Source organism: Impatiens glandulifera, chromosome 4 (assembly GCF_907164915.1).
Source record: "Impatiens glandulifera chromosome 4, dImpGla2.1, whole genome shotgun sequence".
Taxonomy (NCBI): Eukaryota; Viridiplantae; Streptophyta; class Magnoliopsida; order Ericales; family Balsaminaceae; genus Impatiens; species Impatiens glandulifera.
Genome location: NC_061865.1, coordinates 55,365,363 through 55,382,921, shown reverse-complemented (window position 1 = coordinate 55,382,921; position 17,559 = coordinate 55,365,363). Strand labels below are relative to the sequence as shown.

Sequence of the window (17,559 nt, the reverse complement as noted above, 5' to 3'; positions counted from 1 at the left end):
ATGTACATTAGATCATACTAAATAAAAGAATACCTCAATGAAAATTAACAAAATAAAAAAGCTACAACCTTGAAATTAACCTGTTTTTTTTCACGAAATCATGTCTGAATCTATGTTTCTTCCTTACATTAATCTCTCTATCTTCCCTAAAGAACTCTTCCATGGCTACTTTCATTCTCAAACTTCTTGTATCCTTCTCAAAACTTCCTTCATATCGATTCTTTTTGCATGTTCGTTCTCTACGCAGTTCGTTCCAATCCTAATCACCTTCACTATCTGCTCAATCGGACAATTCACATCATTCGCCAACTCGGGATCGATAAGCTCTTTTTCCTTCTTATCCGCCTCGGCCGATCGCGCCCATTGAACAACGTCAATCCCACCCTTTTGATTACTCAAGTATTGCGAAGGAAATTTTCCCGACACAATCTCTAGAATTACGATCCCAAAACAGTATACGTCGCTCTTTTGTGAAACTTGTTGATGAAGAATCGCCTCGGGCGATTTCCATGCAAACATGGATTGAAACGCTTGGTTGTTGTTATTCATTAAAGGGTACATTGCATAATCGGTTAGAAGTGGCTCGAATGATTGGTCGATGACAACGTTACTCGATTTTAGATTCCCATGTGGTAACTCGCTCGAGGAGAATTCTCCGTGCAAATGTTTCATCCCCGACGCAATACCTTTAATGATGTTTAGACGCACCGGCCATGTAAGCCCCGCATGCGACGCCCCACGGTCCCCTAAAAAAATAACATAAACAACTATTTCACATTTTCACAACCATCGTGACCTAAGTCAAAAAATTAATTTGTGACATATATATATATATATATATGTAAATACCATGTAATAGGTACAAAAGGTTGCCTCTAGCCATGTACTCGGTCACAAATAATTTCTCATCCTTCCTATAATGGTAAGACAATATAGGAAGAAGATTCGGATGTTTAACCGCGACGAGTCTCCTAATCTCAATATCAAACGCGTCACGAGTAAATTTATTCATTTCCCGTATCCTCTTCACCACAACCGACACCCCATTAGACATCACGGCTTTATACGTCGACCCTAAGCCTCCACCACCAAGAACTTCGGCGGAGGCTTTCATTAAATCAGCCAAACCAAATATCCCCTTGGATTCGTTCACGATCACAAGATCAATAGGTCCTTTTTGAGACCCTTTTCGTGTACTTCCTTTTCGACTAGAAAGAGTCGGGCCCATGGCCCCTTTTTTAGTCGAACTATGTACACGAACCTCAGTTTTATCTTTCACATTATCCTTTGGTAATTGTTTGAATTCATTTTTAGGTTTGGTTGCTCCGTTAACAATTATTACTATAGCCAAAATAACAAATACTAACCCTAAAAACCAAACTATGATTTTCCAACTCCGGGAGGGTGTTCCCACCGTGGGATCTGCTGATTGGGGAATCACGGCATCCGGAGAGCAAACTTGGGTAAGTGGGTTTCCACAAAGATTAAGATTTCCCTCGTATGATTGCAACGGGAACTTCGACAAGTTGTCGGGGATTGGTCCGGTTAAGGAATTATATGAAACATTGAGTTGCAATAAGGATGCTTGAGGAAGAGGTGGAATTGGTCCAGAGAAATGATTGTTTTCAAGATGAAGTTCCATTAAGGTTGGTATTTGTCCCAATGAATCAGGTATTTTCCCTGAGAAATTATTCCCGGATAACCAAACTTTCTTTAAAGAACCCATTTTTTTGAAATAATCCGGCGGGATTTCACCGGAGAATTTGTTTCTCGTGAGGAGTAAAGCTTTGAGAGATCCTAACCGATTGAAATCAGGTATCGGACCGGAGAATGAGTTTTCAGTTAAACTGAGTCGCCGGAGACCAGTTAGTTGAAGGAGAGCATCAATGTCAATAGTCCCTGAGAGACCTATACCGGGTAGAAGTAAACCATTGATGACATTTTGTTGACACATGACTCCTGTCCATTTGGTTAGACAAGGATTGGTGTTGGGTTTCCATGTGATAAGAGCATTTGTGTTACCGGTGAAGGATTTCTTGAGTTTGAGTAATGCATCATTGTCTGTTAAAGAAAGAGATGGAGAGAAAAGGAGAAGAAGGGGGAGGAGACGAATTGAGAGCATGTTTGTAATTTGTTAGCCGGAAAATGAGATACGAATCCTCCGGCTCTAGGAAGAAACGAGCCGGTGATCGGAGAGATATTGAGATGATGGTGGTGGTGATGTATAGATTTAGTTGGGATGAATTGATACGACGATTGTGTTGAGTAATCATGATTATGGCCAACGAAATGATGACTGGAAATTGGAACTATGTTTTTCTGTGAGAATCATTTAGAGCTAAGAATAGGAAGATGATTATGGGGTTAGAAAATATTGATTTTGAGATAAATAAGGAACTCCCTTCCCAATTTTTTTTGCTATTTTCTTATAATCATGCATTTTTCATTCATACCTTTTTTTTTATTTTCTTAATTAAATTATTTTTCACTTATAAAAATTAAGTTTAATTGTTTTTTATAGGTTAGGAAGAAACAAGAATTCAAAACAAACCGGCTTAGTGATGTACTACCGACACTGTCCCCATAATGCGCAAAAGTGAGAATAAGGTTTCAAACGTTGATAAAAACAACTTGCATTCACGCCCGATGGAATCAAATTGAACCAAATCAAGTCACAACAAACTTGACCAGTCAAACACCGACAATGTCAAAAGGAAAAAAGCACAAGGGAATAAGGCAAAAACCAAAAATTAACCTGGTCATGGCCGACTCCCACAAGTCATCTAGCTAGTTTACAGAATCTACATATATGCATCATTCTCATAATGATGATATATAATAACTGTAATGTAGATTTGTCGAAATTCAATGAGTTATGTCGGAGAGTGGCTATTAAGAGACAATTGATCGAGACGGATAAAAGAGTGAGACTTATAAGATGGATCTATGTCCTTAAAATATTTGGTGGACATTTGGTTGGAAAGAAATCAGAGAACGACCAAACAACCAAAGTAGACCGTTAATAAAAGATTATTTACAAACGTCATTATCATGACTATGTTGAAGATTAGATCTGAAAAACTTATGGATGCGTGTGAAGATCTTCGAACCAATTAATTGTATTAATGTATTTTTAATTTTTTCTTGTATTTTAACTCTTTTATTGTGTTACATTTAATTTGTGGTTGTTGTTTTTATTAAATAAATTATTTTACAAAAAGAGAAAAATAAAAAGAAATTTCTTGTCATCAACAAATGTTTTGTACCACTTTTGACTGGGTTTAAAATTTGTTGTTCCAAATAATATATTTTATGATTTACCACCTTCACAAAAATTATTTATTTTAAAAAATAAGTCAAAAATAATAAATAAAAAATGAAAAGTCCAGAAGGTTGTACAAATGAAACATATTATTTGGAACAATAGATCTCATCTCCTTTTGACTTACATATTGTGCATTCAAAGATTAATGAGGATTTATTTTGGGAACGCACACCAAATAGTGTTGTAGATATTCATTCATAAGAGTACAATAAACTATAATTTAAAGTGATAAAGAGTAATTTCGGCTAAGATTGATAAGGAACTATTAAGATTAAGAGTAATTTAAATAGTGTTGTATTTGGTATGAAATGGTTTATGTTTCCACTTTCATCAAAAACTATTTTGTAAGAACACTTTGGAATTTATTTTAATAAAGAACAATAAGCCTTTTTCCAAAAGAACTTTAAGTAGTTTTTTCCTATGTTCTTTGAATCAAACATTTGCATAAAATCATCTATTAATTAAATATATGTTCAATTAGGATGACAATGATTCAATACAAACATCATATTTCATTTCTGATAATAAAACACAAGTTATTGGTCCAAAAGACCTAGGATTATTATTCCTGAAGGAGACATATTAACCGACGACAAGTTACTTATAAAAGATATAACAGTGTGTAGAGTGTAGACATTGTTAGTATATCGAAACAAAAGACATGGCAGTTCAAACTCTTATTCATTATCGATCCCTTCGTCAAATCGATTTGAAATTTGTTAATTAGGAACATTGAATGGGTAACTTGGTTGATAACTTTGCTATTTGGGTTACATGGTAATTCACATTCTTCTCCAAATTCTGTGGTGCATCTTCTCCTTAGAATGAAAGAAATTGAGACGTACAAGTACTCTAGAGCTACTTAATGACCAAAATTTAGCTGAGATTTCTAATGGTAATTTGGTGTCATTGGTTGAATACAACATGGATATCAAAAAATATTTAGATTGAGATAATGCACCACCCTCTCATAGAGCATTTACATGTTTTTTAAAAGTTAATCTTTTTATTACATGTGAATCACCACAACCCTCTCGTCCCTCTATAAGTTAACTATTATAATCATTTCATAGTCCTAATATTCCCGAGTTTAAAACTTTATGAGCGATATCCGTGACACTTTATTCCTGGAGGATTCAAAAGATGTTTCTTAGTGAAACTTTATTTTTACCACCAAATCAGTTCTAATACCACATATTGTTGGGTGTCTGACTCGTTGGACTTGGATTAATAATATGTTATACATTATTATATATAAATGTTTTCCGTCTAGAACAAGGAAATAATAAATAAGATAGAGGGTGGAAGAGGAGGCAGCCATGAAAAAAAAATCTATTTTTCTTCCACTACTATTTCTTCTCTCCTTAGATACCTAGGTTTAGGTATTTCCATCATTAGTGTTAGATTGTAAAACTTAATTTGTAAGAAAATTATGTAATCCATTATAAGTGATATAGTGTATGATTTAAGCAGGCTTAGGATCTCGTGAATTTACTCTTGTTGAAGGAGTTTTCCATACTAAAATTCTTGTGTCATTATTTTCTGTCACTTGATTGAATATTGATAGGTTCATAAACGTGACACTAAAATAGAAAGATTTTTTTCTTATTATTATTTATGAAATTCTTTTTATCAACAAGTGGTATTAGAGCAGGTTGTAGTCCTTGTACGATTTATAATAATGGAAAACAATACAAGTAGAACAGTTACTCTTAGTGGCGCTAACTATAATGTCTGGAAAAAAGAAGAAAAATCTCTTTTATGTCAAAGATTATTATTTACATGTGTTTGCTAGTGAAAAATCAGAATCAAAACTGACGAACAAGACAATGGTAAATAATAATGTTTTCAATCATGTCAGTGAATAGATACACATAAAGAGTCTATGAAGAAAACTTGAAAAAATTTATGCTCGGAGGATTGATACAAGCAAATGACGAGCTTGGAGTACCACTTAAATACGTTTGAAGAGATTATTAATCAGTTAACTTGAATGAGTATAAGTTTGATGATGAAGTGCAAGGGTTATGGCTCTTAGCACACTACCGGATTAATGAGAGACGTTCAGAACGACATTGTCTAACTCAGCCGTAAATGATGTTTTTATTATGAAGGTGGTAAAAGTAGTGTTCTTAATAAAGATATAAGAAAAAAGCACAAGGTTCTTCGTATTATGATATCCTATTTACTGAAAGAAGATGAAGACCTAAGAGTATATGCCCGAATGAAAAAAGTAGAAAAAAAATAAATATGATAACAATGTTAACACTAAGTGTTATTATTGTGGCAAAAAGGGGAATATCAAAAAAAAATTTGAACATTCCTAAGAGAGAACAAAAATATAAATGATAAAGAAAGAAAAATTAATGATAGTGAAAAATGAGAAAGTTACTGTGAAAAATTTCCTCATTATATATATATAATGCGGGCAACGATTATAGATTATTTAGTCAATGTAATTGATGTTGAAGAAAACGTTGAGCTTTGACACAACATACTTAAGTCTTATGAGCGAGAAATTAGGCTTGGTGATATTATCTAAAAATGTCTTCTTTCTTGGGTGAAGAATGGTTCTTTGAAAAAGTGTGATCATTGTTTAGCGGGAAAACAAACTAGAGGTCCTTTAAAAAATGTTCTTCACTCGTAAAAAACAGATATACTTGATTTTCACAAAGAACTAACTACTTAATTTTTCAGAAAAAATAAAACTTTCATTGATCATTTTAATTATGACTTCAGACAATTCTGTTTTAATTTTTGTGATAACTCAAGTATTATTGTCAAATTCGACGTGTAGTAAGTAATTATAATTCCGAATTAGTACTAAATTCGTTATATCCTAAAGAATAATTATCCGATAAACTCTAGCACAAGAGGAAAACAATTGAACTGTTTTAAGAAAAATATGCTAAGAACATGTCTCAAATCAATATCTTACTTCGGTGGTTTCGTTTCTTTGTATATATTTTATTTTATTTGATTTGTAATATAATATTTTATGTTGTTTGAAAACAAGATACCTAGCTAACCTAGTTTATTTATTGTCTTTCAATACTTCACAAAATATGTCATTATAGCACCAACATACTTTTGATTGTGAGCAATAGTTCCATACTTTTATCAAGTTAAAACTGTTTGAGTTAGAATTGCAAAGATTGATATAATCAACAGGCTTCTTGATTATCGTTTTTCAATGTTCTTGATTTCTATTTTCATTAATTATACATTACCGTTCTTTTTTCTTTTTTTTGTTAATTATATGCTATAATTTTTATACATTTAGTGGTCACTAATATATTCTCTTGAAAAAATTAAAATACTAATTTGTTCATGTTATGTTTCTTTTCAAGTTATAATATTAAAACATTTTATGTGAAGACTTGGAACATGCTATGACACATCAAAACCTGATGTGATTTTATAATATAACGATCAATTGATATTATTTTGAACTAAACATGTTATTATTTTTTGTATGAAAATATGGTTAAAATGCATTTTTAAGAAAACAAATGGATCGTGAAGGTTGAGTTTCCATCCACTTAATTAATGCAAGCTTTAAAAGAATTAATTAAGCTTTTGAATGACTTTGTTATATTTAACAAATAAATTTAAAAGCTTAATTTTTTTTAAACTTACTATTAAATGAATTGAAAATTAACCTTTACAGTCCATTTGTTTTCTTAAAAATGCATCTTTGCACTTTTTGGTGTTAGTGGAAATACTAGGTTTGAAGTAAAGAAGAGTCGAGATTGGATAAATTTAATGAGATTTAAAGCTGATTTTGAACAAGTTTAAACAAAATCAAATTTATAAAAATGACTGATTTGGGAAAGAAAAAAAAAAGAATTGGTAAAATTTCACTAGGATTCAGTTTTGTATTATGGTGAGAACTTTGAGTTATAATATTATTATGATTTAGAAGAAAGGTGCTTATGGATCTAATTATGAAATCATCAACAATGTTACAATAATTTGTGCCCGATTGTTTTGTTGAGTTGTTTTCCACCATATTTTTGCAATAATATTCACAAAAATGTGAATTAATGAACTAGTTCCATTCATTAACAAAATTAAATAATATGATTGATCAATATTTTTTAAACTTATTTTTCATATAATCATTTTTACTTTCTTAGTTTTATGTTAGATTGCCTTTATCAAAATTCTTAACTAATTTTATTCTATACACTCTCTCACAAAATAAAGAAGTCATGACTAGTTTTAATTTCTTTGAAGATATTTGCATGGATACTTGCAAAATCCATTTTCTAACTCCCAAAAAAAGTGTGGCTGAATTTTATGCTAAGAAAAATCATTTTATAGAAACAAGATTATAACATGAAATTAATAAATGATATAAAGTATTATCCAATCAAATGCTGCATTTAACTAAGGAAACAAAATCTTAATAAAGCTTTCAAATATTAAGTACATGAATTCAACCGCTATCTAGAAACAATTTTATAGATAAATTTTTTAAAAAAAACTAATAATTGGAAAGAGTAATTAATTACCTTTTTTTATTAATTCTTGGCCGGAAGAGCAAACCTTGATTGTGGTATTTGTTTAGATAGAAAGTTATTCTTATGTTATAAAATGATTCTTCATGCATTAAATTTATGCACTATATATCTACAAGTTGCATGCCAATTACATGACATTGTAAAAAGTTGTGACATTCAAATTAGTTAGAACAAACAATTTAAACTAGTAAATACATAATATATATATATATATATATATATATATATATATATATATATATATATATATAATAAATTTGGTAATCTATTAAAAGAATAATTTGGAAATAATTTTCAATAATATTTAATCAATTTTCAATATAACACAAAGTTAGTCAAGAAAATAGGTATAAGCATAAAATTTATTAAAAAATAAAAAAGTGAGGAAAGCAAAGTAAAAGAATTAAATATAACTTATTAATTTTTTTTATTTTATATATTTGTAAATTTATTTAAATATATTTATTTTAAAATTTAAAAAAATATACAAAATCCGTTATGAAAAAATAATCATATATTTAATTTATGTGATTTAGAAATTAATAATTACTTTTTTTTATCTTGTACCTTATTAATTTTTAAAATTTTAAATCATGTAAATAATTACAAATAAGGTTAAAAATACATTAATATTTTATTTAATATATATATATAATAACACTTAACACGTTAACGTATCACCAAGTTCTCGCATTGTTGGGATTTATTTTTTGAATTATTGGTTTGTAGGAACTTGCAACCTATATTATGCTACTTATTTTTTATATTTTAAATTCAACTAAATATTTTATAATAATACGTTGATAAACTTGCAATATTTTTAACGGGGGAGTGATGATGGTATATGTGGGGATGAAACTCAGAGTGTTTAAATATTTTTATAATAATACGTCGATGAACCTGTGACATTTTTAACGAGAAGATGATATGATTCAAATTAAGAGCGATAATATATGTGGATGAAAATTCAAAAAAGTAGTATATGGGTGCGAATTTGAAAAATGATGAATTACTGGTATAAAATCCTTTTGGAATTTAGAGTTCATCATTACTAGAAGTAAATAGGAGTTAGAGATAAATTAAGTGTGAACATTTTAATGAGCATATGATTCCTAATTACACTATAAAAATATTCCGAAGAAACCACTAAGTCATCACATATATAAATCTTATTTATTAAAAATCACAAAAGCATAATATATAATAGAATCCAATAATTTATATGTTATGGTAGAAAAACACACTAGACATAACACAAGGTGGTGGGTCGACTCTTTTTGCCGACAATTTCTCTACAAGACAAAAGAAAGTATTAAAAAAATTGCACGCAACTCTTTCCTCTAAAGTTCCAATTCATGCTACAAATGCGTGTTGGATATTTCTCACAAGGTTCCTAATTCATTAATTAACTATTTTCTACAAAATGGACAAAACACAGTTCATGGTGGATGGACTTCTAATTAGTTTGATTACTGCAATTAATTAATATATTCAAATTGATTAAAAAAATAACACAAAAATAACTTTGTTTTCCACATTTGGCTTGGTTTGGTTTGTTTGTGGGAGTGGTTGAAGGCTTTAAGAGATAGGAAACATTTTTGACTAATCTTAAGTATTAATTAAGTTGCCTAACTTGTTAAATTTAAATTCTACTTTCTTGTGCCCATATTTTATAATCAATAATTTGTGTTTGGTCAAGAACATGTTTTTTCAATAATTTAATTCATAATTGCTTCTCGACAAAGAGATTGTAAATCAGAAGTTCCTTGCCAACATTATGACATAAGCATCCTTAGAGTTAGATCCTCGTTGATGACGTCACTAAAGTTTCGATAATTTACCTAATTATTTATATGTTTCGATTATAATAAGTATCATGTGTAATTATATATAGTAATAGTAAGGACGGGACTCCAAATTTAAAGACTTTCTTTGATTGTTAAAGAATCCTTAGCGAGAATAATTTGATTATGGGAAGAAATATTCAAGTTAAGTATCGATTCGATAAAACAAATGTCATTGTTTCTTGTAATGTTGTCCGCACTTGGAAAATCCTCGAGTTTATGTTGAGAAAAAGAGATGATTAGACAAACAATAAGCATGACTTTATGAAGCTTTTATTTGTGAGAATTCTAGTATGAAAGATGTTTGATCTAAACATTCGGTTTAATACCAAACTTCCTAAGTTATTTTTATTTGTTTGTTAATGTGTCATCCACTGTTATGTCTTTACCATGTATACTCTTAAAAAGAATTAAATTTAGCTTCAATTTGTCTCAATACTTTGTCTTGATTATTATTTAGTATTGTTTATGGAAAGAATGAATATCGTTCGGTAATTAACAAAGAGGACCAATAGCTTTTCTTTTAAATTGTGATTCTTAGTATCATATATAATTGCCTCGATTAACAAAGAGGTATGGTGACCTAATTGATTTTTATTTTATTTTAATATATTTATGTGTTTTTTAATAAAACTATAAATTTATATTATTATAGTAACAAAATTGATGAATATTGAAATTATTATAGTTGGTTTAATTAAAATTAGAAAAAAATGTCATTTAAATGTATGTATTAGCTTAAATAAATAAGTGAATGTACCATATCTTCTTTTTTCTTCCATATTATTTATGATATTTCAAATAATAAGACAGAAAGAAGAATTTGTATTGCAAGTCTACTCATGAAGAAACTCTGTTAAAATACATTTTTACCTATCTTTTTTCACTAATTATCGCTAATGTGATATTTATATACGTCGGTAACGATCTTTAGCGAAATCTCGGTAGCGTTGGATTTCACTTAGTTCTCGAAATGAATTTTATATCATAAAGCGGATAAATTAGTTACTAAATGGAAAACGTATTTTCATGAGAAAGTATTTTATCTCATGTATATGTCAATTTTTTCGTCTGCAATTTGAAATAGAGAAAAGAAGAAAGAAATGATATATTCATTTTTTTTATTTATTTAAATTATTATGTATAATAAATAAAATATAAAATAAATAAAAATAAAATGTTAATATCGTTATAACATTAAACAACTTAAGGCTAATAGGTCTTCTACTATACACGAAGTCTATATATGATTACTAAGAAGTTGTGGAAGTTCAAAATTTTTCTAATATTTCGTTCTTGAACTATTATTCATGATTAAATTTTCATAGATTATATATAAAAAAAATGTTATATTATGATTAATTAGTCGGTTCTGAAATTGTTTATTAAAGTTGAATCGAAAATTTCACATTTTTTTGTATTGTTGTAGGTTGACAGATAATTGAAATATTTTTTTGAATATAACTGAAATTTAGTAGGCGATGTCTCAGTCCCTCAATAGTTAGGAAGAAGTTTGAATTTAGGTAGAAATATGACCGATCTAAATCGTTATACTACTATATTATTATATTTTAGTAGACTATTTTGTTATAAATGAATCGTCATATTTTTCAATTATTATATTTGATAAATGCGTATATATAAATCTATAGAATTTATTGGAGATTTCCCTTCTTAAAAGTCTTTGTATATGTTAATTTTTTAAGGGTATTTTTCTCCCTATATTGTCTTTCATTTATTTTTTTAGGTTATTTTTTTACGTTATACTTAAAAAAAATTAAAAATAGAAAACTTTAGTAATTTTATTTATTTATTTATTTTTATACAAAATAATTCTGAAAAATGGTGGCACTATGTTCTCCCCATTACCTTTTGACCGGCCTGTTGTCCGGTCCGGATAACTGACATTTTATAACTTTTAAAAAAAAATTGTTAGCATGTGTTATTAATTTTTTTAACGTTTTTTTGGTAGGATATATTTTTTTTAAAACCTTTTTATTATATAAAGAAGACTAACTCAAATAAATTTGTTTTAGTAGAATTATAGATTCCATTTTAAATAAATTTGTCATAAAACCAAATATTAAAGGATAGAAACAGCAGAACGTCAACTACACGAGAAAAATGTTCTAATTCAGATAACCAATCAGAGGACGACACGTTAATAGCCGTCCTTCATATATATTGTGTACCCTCTTCACGCGGGGATTACCAAATTTGATTTACACGTGTCGCCTACTAATTGGTAGATCTGAACGTGTCAATGCCGCGTTCTTTTTTTCACGTTTCTAGACGAACTCACATTTCTCACTCCTTTCCGTAATTATTTTCTTTTTCTTTTTCTTTTCTAACAAAAAACAACCACCACTCATCTTTTGCCACCTGTACATTGCACCGCCACATTACATTTTTTAGATTTTGGATTTAATATGATGTAATTAAATCTATTTTAACAGGAAAATATTAAAATATTTTTTTTATTTGACTTTCTTGTCTTTAAATTTACTATTTAGGAATTTTTATCTATATTTAATAATTGATTTATTCTCATTGACAAAGTCTATAATTATTAAAATATATTTGACATATTTTGAACGTCATTTTCAGTTTTTTTTCTTAATGATTTTTACGTGTAAATAACTTATTATATGTAAACATATTATAGTTGGGACATAATTAAAATAAAACCTAATATTTAAATATACTCGTTATGTTTAGATATGCATCATTTTCATACAACTCATTGCTTTTGATCAAGATGCATGTTTAGTCACTTTAATTTAAGATCTAAATTATTGAAAAATATGTGATTTAATTTAAATTTTAGTTTGTTTTAATTTTTCAAAAATTATAACGTTTATAAATTTAACCAACAATCTTGTGTTTTTAAGTAAAGATAACAATTTTATTTTTTTAAGAAAATTATTAGCCTAGTTTGGAATTTGGATAGAGGTTATTGAAAAAATAGGTTATTTAAAAAAATGATTATTGTTTATGAGGGTAAGGATGTAGTTTTTTTTTAACGAACTTAAAAAGATATTAATATATAATAATATTAAATAAACTAAAAGAATCATAAATTCTAATTGTTTAGAGGCAATAAGTTTTTTTATTTATTTGATAAAAGACAATTAAATAAAATTAAATTTTAGACGGAAATGATAAGAATTATAAATATAAGCAAATATCAAAATGTAATCCTTAGTTGAATATTTTTTCTTTATAATTTTAATAAATCAATGTCAATCCAAAAACATCACCTTCAATTTAATTTAAGACTTTTTCAAAAAATTCAAACATATTTTGACAATTTTGTTTTGTTATTTAAATTACTACAAAAATTATTATTTTTAATGGTTATGAAATATTATATATAAATATTTAATTTCACAAATAAAATCTAAATACACCTTGATGTATAAATTATTTTATTTATAATATATATAAATTAATTCACTAAAATTAATTATACAATAAGGTAGGAGATTAAATCTCCATTATTATATTTAATAATATCTGTATATAACTAAATATGAATGTTAATTTATTAAAATTAAAATTACACATTAAATTTTAAAATATCACACTATTTTAATAATTATTCTAAATAATGAAAAATCCCTACTAAATAATATAAAGTAAAAAATTCAAAATAATTATTTTATATATTTATTCTACAGTCTAAATATAATAATTATATTTTGTTAATTAATTAATTAAATAATAATAAAAAAAACTATTCAAATTTCTGATAAATAGGTAGGCAAAGTCAAATTTCTGTACTTGCTAGAGGCAGACCACGTTAGATCCGGTTAATCACCACCTCTATAAAAGCACGTGTTCATTTTATATTTAATAAATAATAATAATAATAATAAATATATAATTGGGTGAGAGATAGAGAGAAGTTTGACTACCATTACATCTATAAAATTTTAAATATATTTATAGATCTTATTTGAAACCTTAATTATTATGATAAGCATCCCTATTTATAATACATTATTCTTTTAATCATGTTCTATTTATTTATTATATTTTATCAAGTCGCTTATGACTTGTAATAACAGTGCAGTTTTTAATTAAACTTTAGTTTTGTTAGTGTCCACAATTATAGAATTGAAAAAAATAAATAAATACATTATAGCAAAATTGACTTCAAATGTGATTTTATTTTAGGGATTTGTGTCCAAGAAAAAGTTAAAAAGACAGTAATTAAAATAGTAAATACTCATAACTAATTAGGAGATAAATCACACGGAAATTAATATTATCGTGATCATTATAAAATAAATATTTTAGATATTAAATTGTATAAAAAAAATTAATGAAAAAATCCAACGATGCAATTATTTGAAGTCAACCCGAATAAATGAATAAAATAGTTTCGAAAAAATCTCTATAAATATTATGTTTGATGGAATTTGTTCAATAGAGGAAAAAAATTGATTATTGATGATAATTTGGAGTTAAAAATTTTATTTTATTTTTGATAAAAAGACTGGAATGATATTGAGATATAAATAAAATGAAAAATAATAATTTAAAATATTATGTATTTTGGTGAATGAATGAAGTGATTTGATAGACGAGAAAGGGAGTGAAATGATATTTAATTTTTTTAGGACTATTTAAATACTCAAAATCGAACAAAGTCATAGTTTAAAACTATTTTTAGTTAATGGTTAGTAACAACATCGAAAAATGTCTTGACAAAATAATAATATATAATTTATATATATATATAATTGAAATAATAAGAAACATATTCAAATAATGAGATATACTTGTAAGAGCATCTAAATATGAAAAATAAATTAAAAATGAAAAATTCAAAAAAATTAAACATGTTCACCAAACAAATGATAGTTGATGTATATTCAAATATTAAAAGAAAGAAAGAAAAATAGTTATTTTATTTTAATATGAATAGAGAAATTGAAAGAGGTGCGCGTGTTTAATGTTTATTTAAATAATATAAATTTGTTATTAAAAGAAATTATATATATATATATATATATGATAGCTAAGGAAGTTACAAAGAAACACCCTAATTCTTACTTTCTCATATATTCATAAATCCTCCCATTTTCAATTTACAAAATTCAAAGACCTCATCATTGATCTTCTCAAATCTCTTCTTAGATTCTTCATATTTCTTTCATCTTCCACGAAAACGAGGATCTCAGTAGCTATTTTGCTCGGACATCATGTCGACTTCATCGGATTTCGCCGATTCTGGGAGGTATTTTGGCAAGAAGCCGGCTAAGTCGCCGGAGAAATCCAAAGTCTCTCAAACCTGTAATCTTTTAAGCAAATACTTGAAAGAGAATGGCTCCCTCGGCGATCTCGGAATCGGAATCATGCGATGTATATATATTTTCCTTTTCTCTGATTTTGCGAAGAAGATATCAGATCTAGATCTAATCTTCGTGTTTATGTTACACAGGTCCACCGGCGATAGAGAAATTACCGACGACTATGAATCTGTTTCCAATGGCAGGAGATTCCAATTTAAGGTACATTACCATATCTGATATCTCTCTAGTTTAATTCCAAATCGTATCTTCTTTTTCAAATAATCCTATGAAATGATTTGATTCAGTGATGAAAAGAAATTGGAATCAGAAACAGCGCCAATGACGATTTTCTACGGCGAGAAAGTGATGGTGTTCAATGATTTTTCTACTGAGAAGTTTAATGAAATTATGGCGTTAGTTAGTAAAGAGAATTCTCAATATCAGAGAATTAATAACTTCTCTTCAAGGCCTTCTACTCCGGTTCAAATAACCGCTGTTGATCCAAATTCTAACGATAATTTGCTTCCCCGACGTCTTCCTCATCGTGTCGTCGCCGGTAATGTTTTCGTCTTCTCCGGCGAGACTTTGTTTTATAGAGATTCAGTTCAGAGTAATGTTTTACTGAAGATTGTATTATTGATTTTTTTTAACAGATCTATCAATGGCGAGGAAGACTTCGTTGACCCGTTTCTTTGAGAAGAGAAAGGATAGGTAAAATTTCATTTTCGCTGTCAAGTAATAAAAAGGAAAAAAAGTTAGGGTTATGGTTATTCAATATAAATTTATATTTTAATCGGGGACATGGGGTATCGATCGGTGATTGAGTATCCGACGAATCAGGAACCGAGTACCCGACGAATCGGGGACCGGGTACCCGACGAATCGGGGACCGGGTACCCGACGAATCGGGGACCGGGTACCCGACGAATCGGGGACCAGGTACTCAACGAATAGGGAATTGTGATACAAACAGAGATACTTGTCGGGGTTGGGTCGGGTAGTAAAATAAAAATCGGATTTTAAGATAAGTACTTCACTACCCGACATTTAAGATATCCGTTTTCATCCCTAATGATTATGATAATCATTATGAATTCGATTTTCGTTTAAAACTTAATTTTTCTTAAATTGTAGTGTAATATTTTTAAATAATCCGATTATTTACTACATTTTATTATACTAATGAATTTGTGATTTTTTTTACAGGATAATTGCACGAGCACCCTACAGTATTAACAAACCAACCATTTCTCCATCTGATGCAACCAATGCAAAAGGGTGGCTCGGTTTGGGTCCTTGAAATTACAAATGAAGTCTACATAGGATCGTGAACATATACAATACAAAAAGTATTTTAAGATTGACTTATTTAAATTTAACAATTATAGTATATTTAAAGTTGATATTTTTGTCTTTTAAAATTGTATTTTTTGTGTAATTAAGAATTACATTATTGTGTTTAAAGATTTGTATGTAACAATTACGTTGTTATGGAACTTAATTAATATTTATGTATTACATATATATGATATGTTCAATAAATGATGCACGGTCCTTTACTTATTATTATTTGCTTATTTATCAAGATTGTAAAAAAAATATTTATTTTTGTTTATTAAATTTGAAATAGTGATGGTAACATTTTATATAAATTAATTTGTTACTTTTATTTTGAAAAATTTAGGTTGGAACAGAAAAAATTGGGGGTGAAAACAATATAATTACAATGAAAATATAAATAAATGTTTTTAAATAAGTAAATTAATTAAATTATCAAGGATAAAAATATTATTTAGTTTTATTATTTAAATATGTAAGGATGTTTAACAAAAACAAAACAAAACTTGTTACCGTGTGTTGATTATTGAATTGTTCAATAAACCTGTAATATTTATGTTAAATGTATAGATTATTTGTATTATTATAAGTTATAGTTATAATATTATTTTAATTTTAATTCAAGTAGAATGAATGTGTTTTGTATTTGACTTTTTCTACGTACCTAATGAACTCTCAGATTAAACAATAAATAAAACACAATTCATTGTTTTGTATGTGACTTTCTCTACCTAATCAACTCTGATTAATAAATAAATAAAAATAATTCATATCTTATCGTTTCTTTTTGACACATTGATTAATTTATTTTTTATTAAAATAGTGAATAATAGATTGGTAAAGAAATTTTAAATCAATTAAAGTGGAACCAAAAAGATAAATCAAGCCACTAATTGAGAAAAGAATATGGAACGCATGTATGGACTCATGACTTTAGCTTATATACTACTAACTTGGACTTGTAATAAAATCTAGTGAAATATTAATTAATAATTAGTCTATTTCAAGGGTATATGTGTCACTTTTACACTTTCTTTAGCAAAATGTTTCCCATAATAATCTTGTTGAGATCTTTATACAAAAATCATTCTTGTTTCAGATTAAAATTTTCTGATAAGTAATAAGAAAATGAAATAGAAAGAGTAAAATAATTTGACAAAATTAAAAAGAAAGCTAGATAATATTTTTTCTAATATTAAGTATTAATTACAGAATTCACAACTAGT

General features: G+C 27.7%; 2 protein-coding genes across 2 annotated transcripts; one reads left to right on the top strand and one right to left on the bottom strand.

Annotated features, from left to right (window-relative positions):
* Nucleotides 1–124: 124 nt before the first annotated feature.
* On the bottom strand, nt 125–2,448 carry LOC124936828 (pollen receptor-like kinase 3). The gene is made up of 2 exons (XM_047477351.1): nt 850–2,448; nt 125–746 (listed from the first exon to the last, which is right to left on the bottom strand). The coding sequence occupies exons 1-2, from the start codon at nt 2,120–2,122 to the stop codon at nt 178–180; spliced, it is 1,842 nt and encodes a 613-aa protein (XP_047333307.1). The 5' UTR covers nt 2,123–2,448; the 3' UTR covers nt 125–177.
* A 12,305-nt stretch (nt 2,449–14,753) lies between these two features.
* On the top strand, nt 14,754–16,491 carry LOC124936365 (protein TIFY 10A-like). Its single transcript, XM_047476861.1, has 5 exons — nt 14,754–15,065; nt 15,145–15,214; nt 15,301–15,551; nt 15,649–15,706; nt 16,202–16,491. The coding sequence occupies exons 1-5, from the start codon at nt 14,906–14,908 to the stop codon at nt 16,293–16,295; spliced, it is 633 nt and encodes a 210-aa protein (XP_047332817.1). The 5' UTR covers nt 14,754–14,905; the 3' UTR covers nt 16,296–16,491.
* The last annotated feature ends 1,068 nt before the right edge of the window (nt 16,492–17,559 follow it).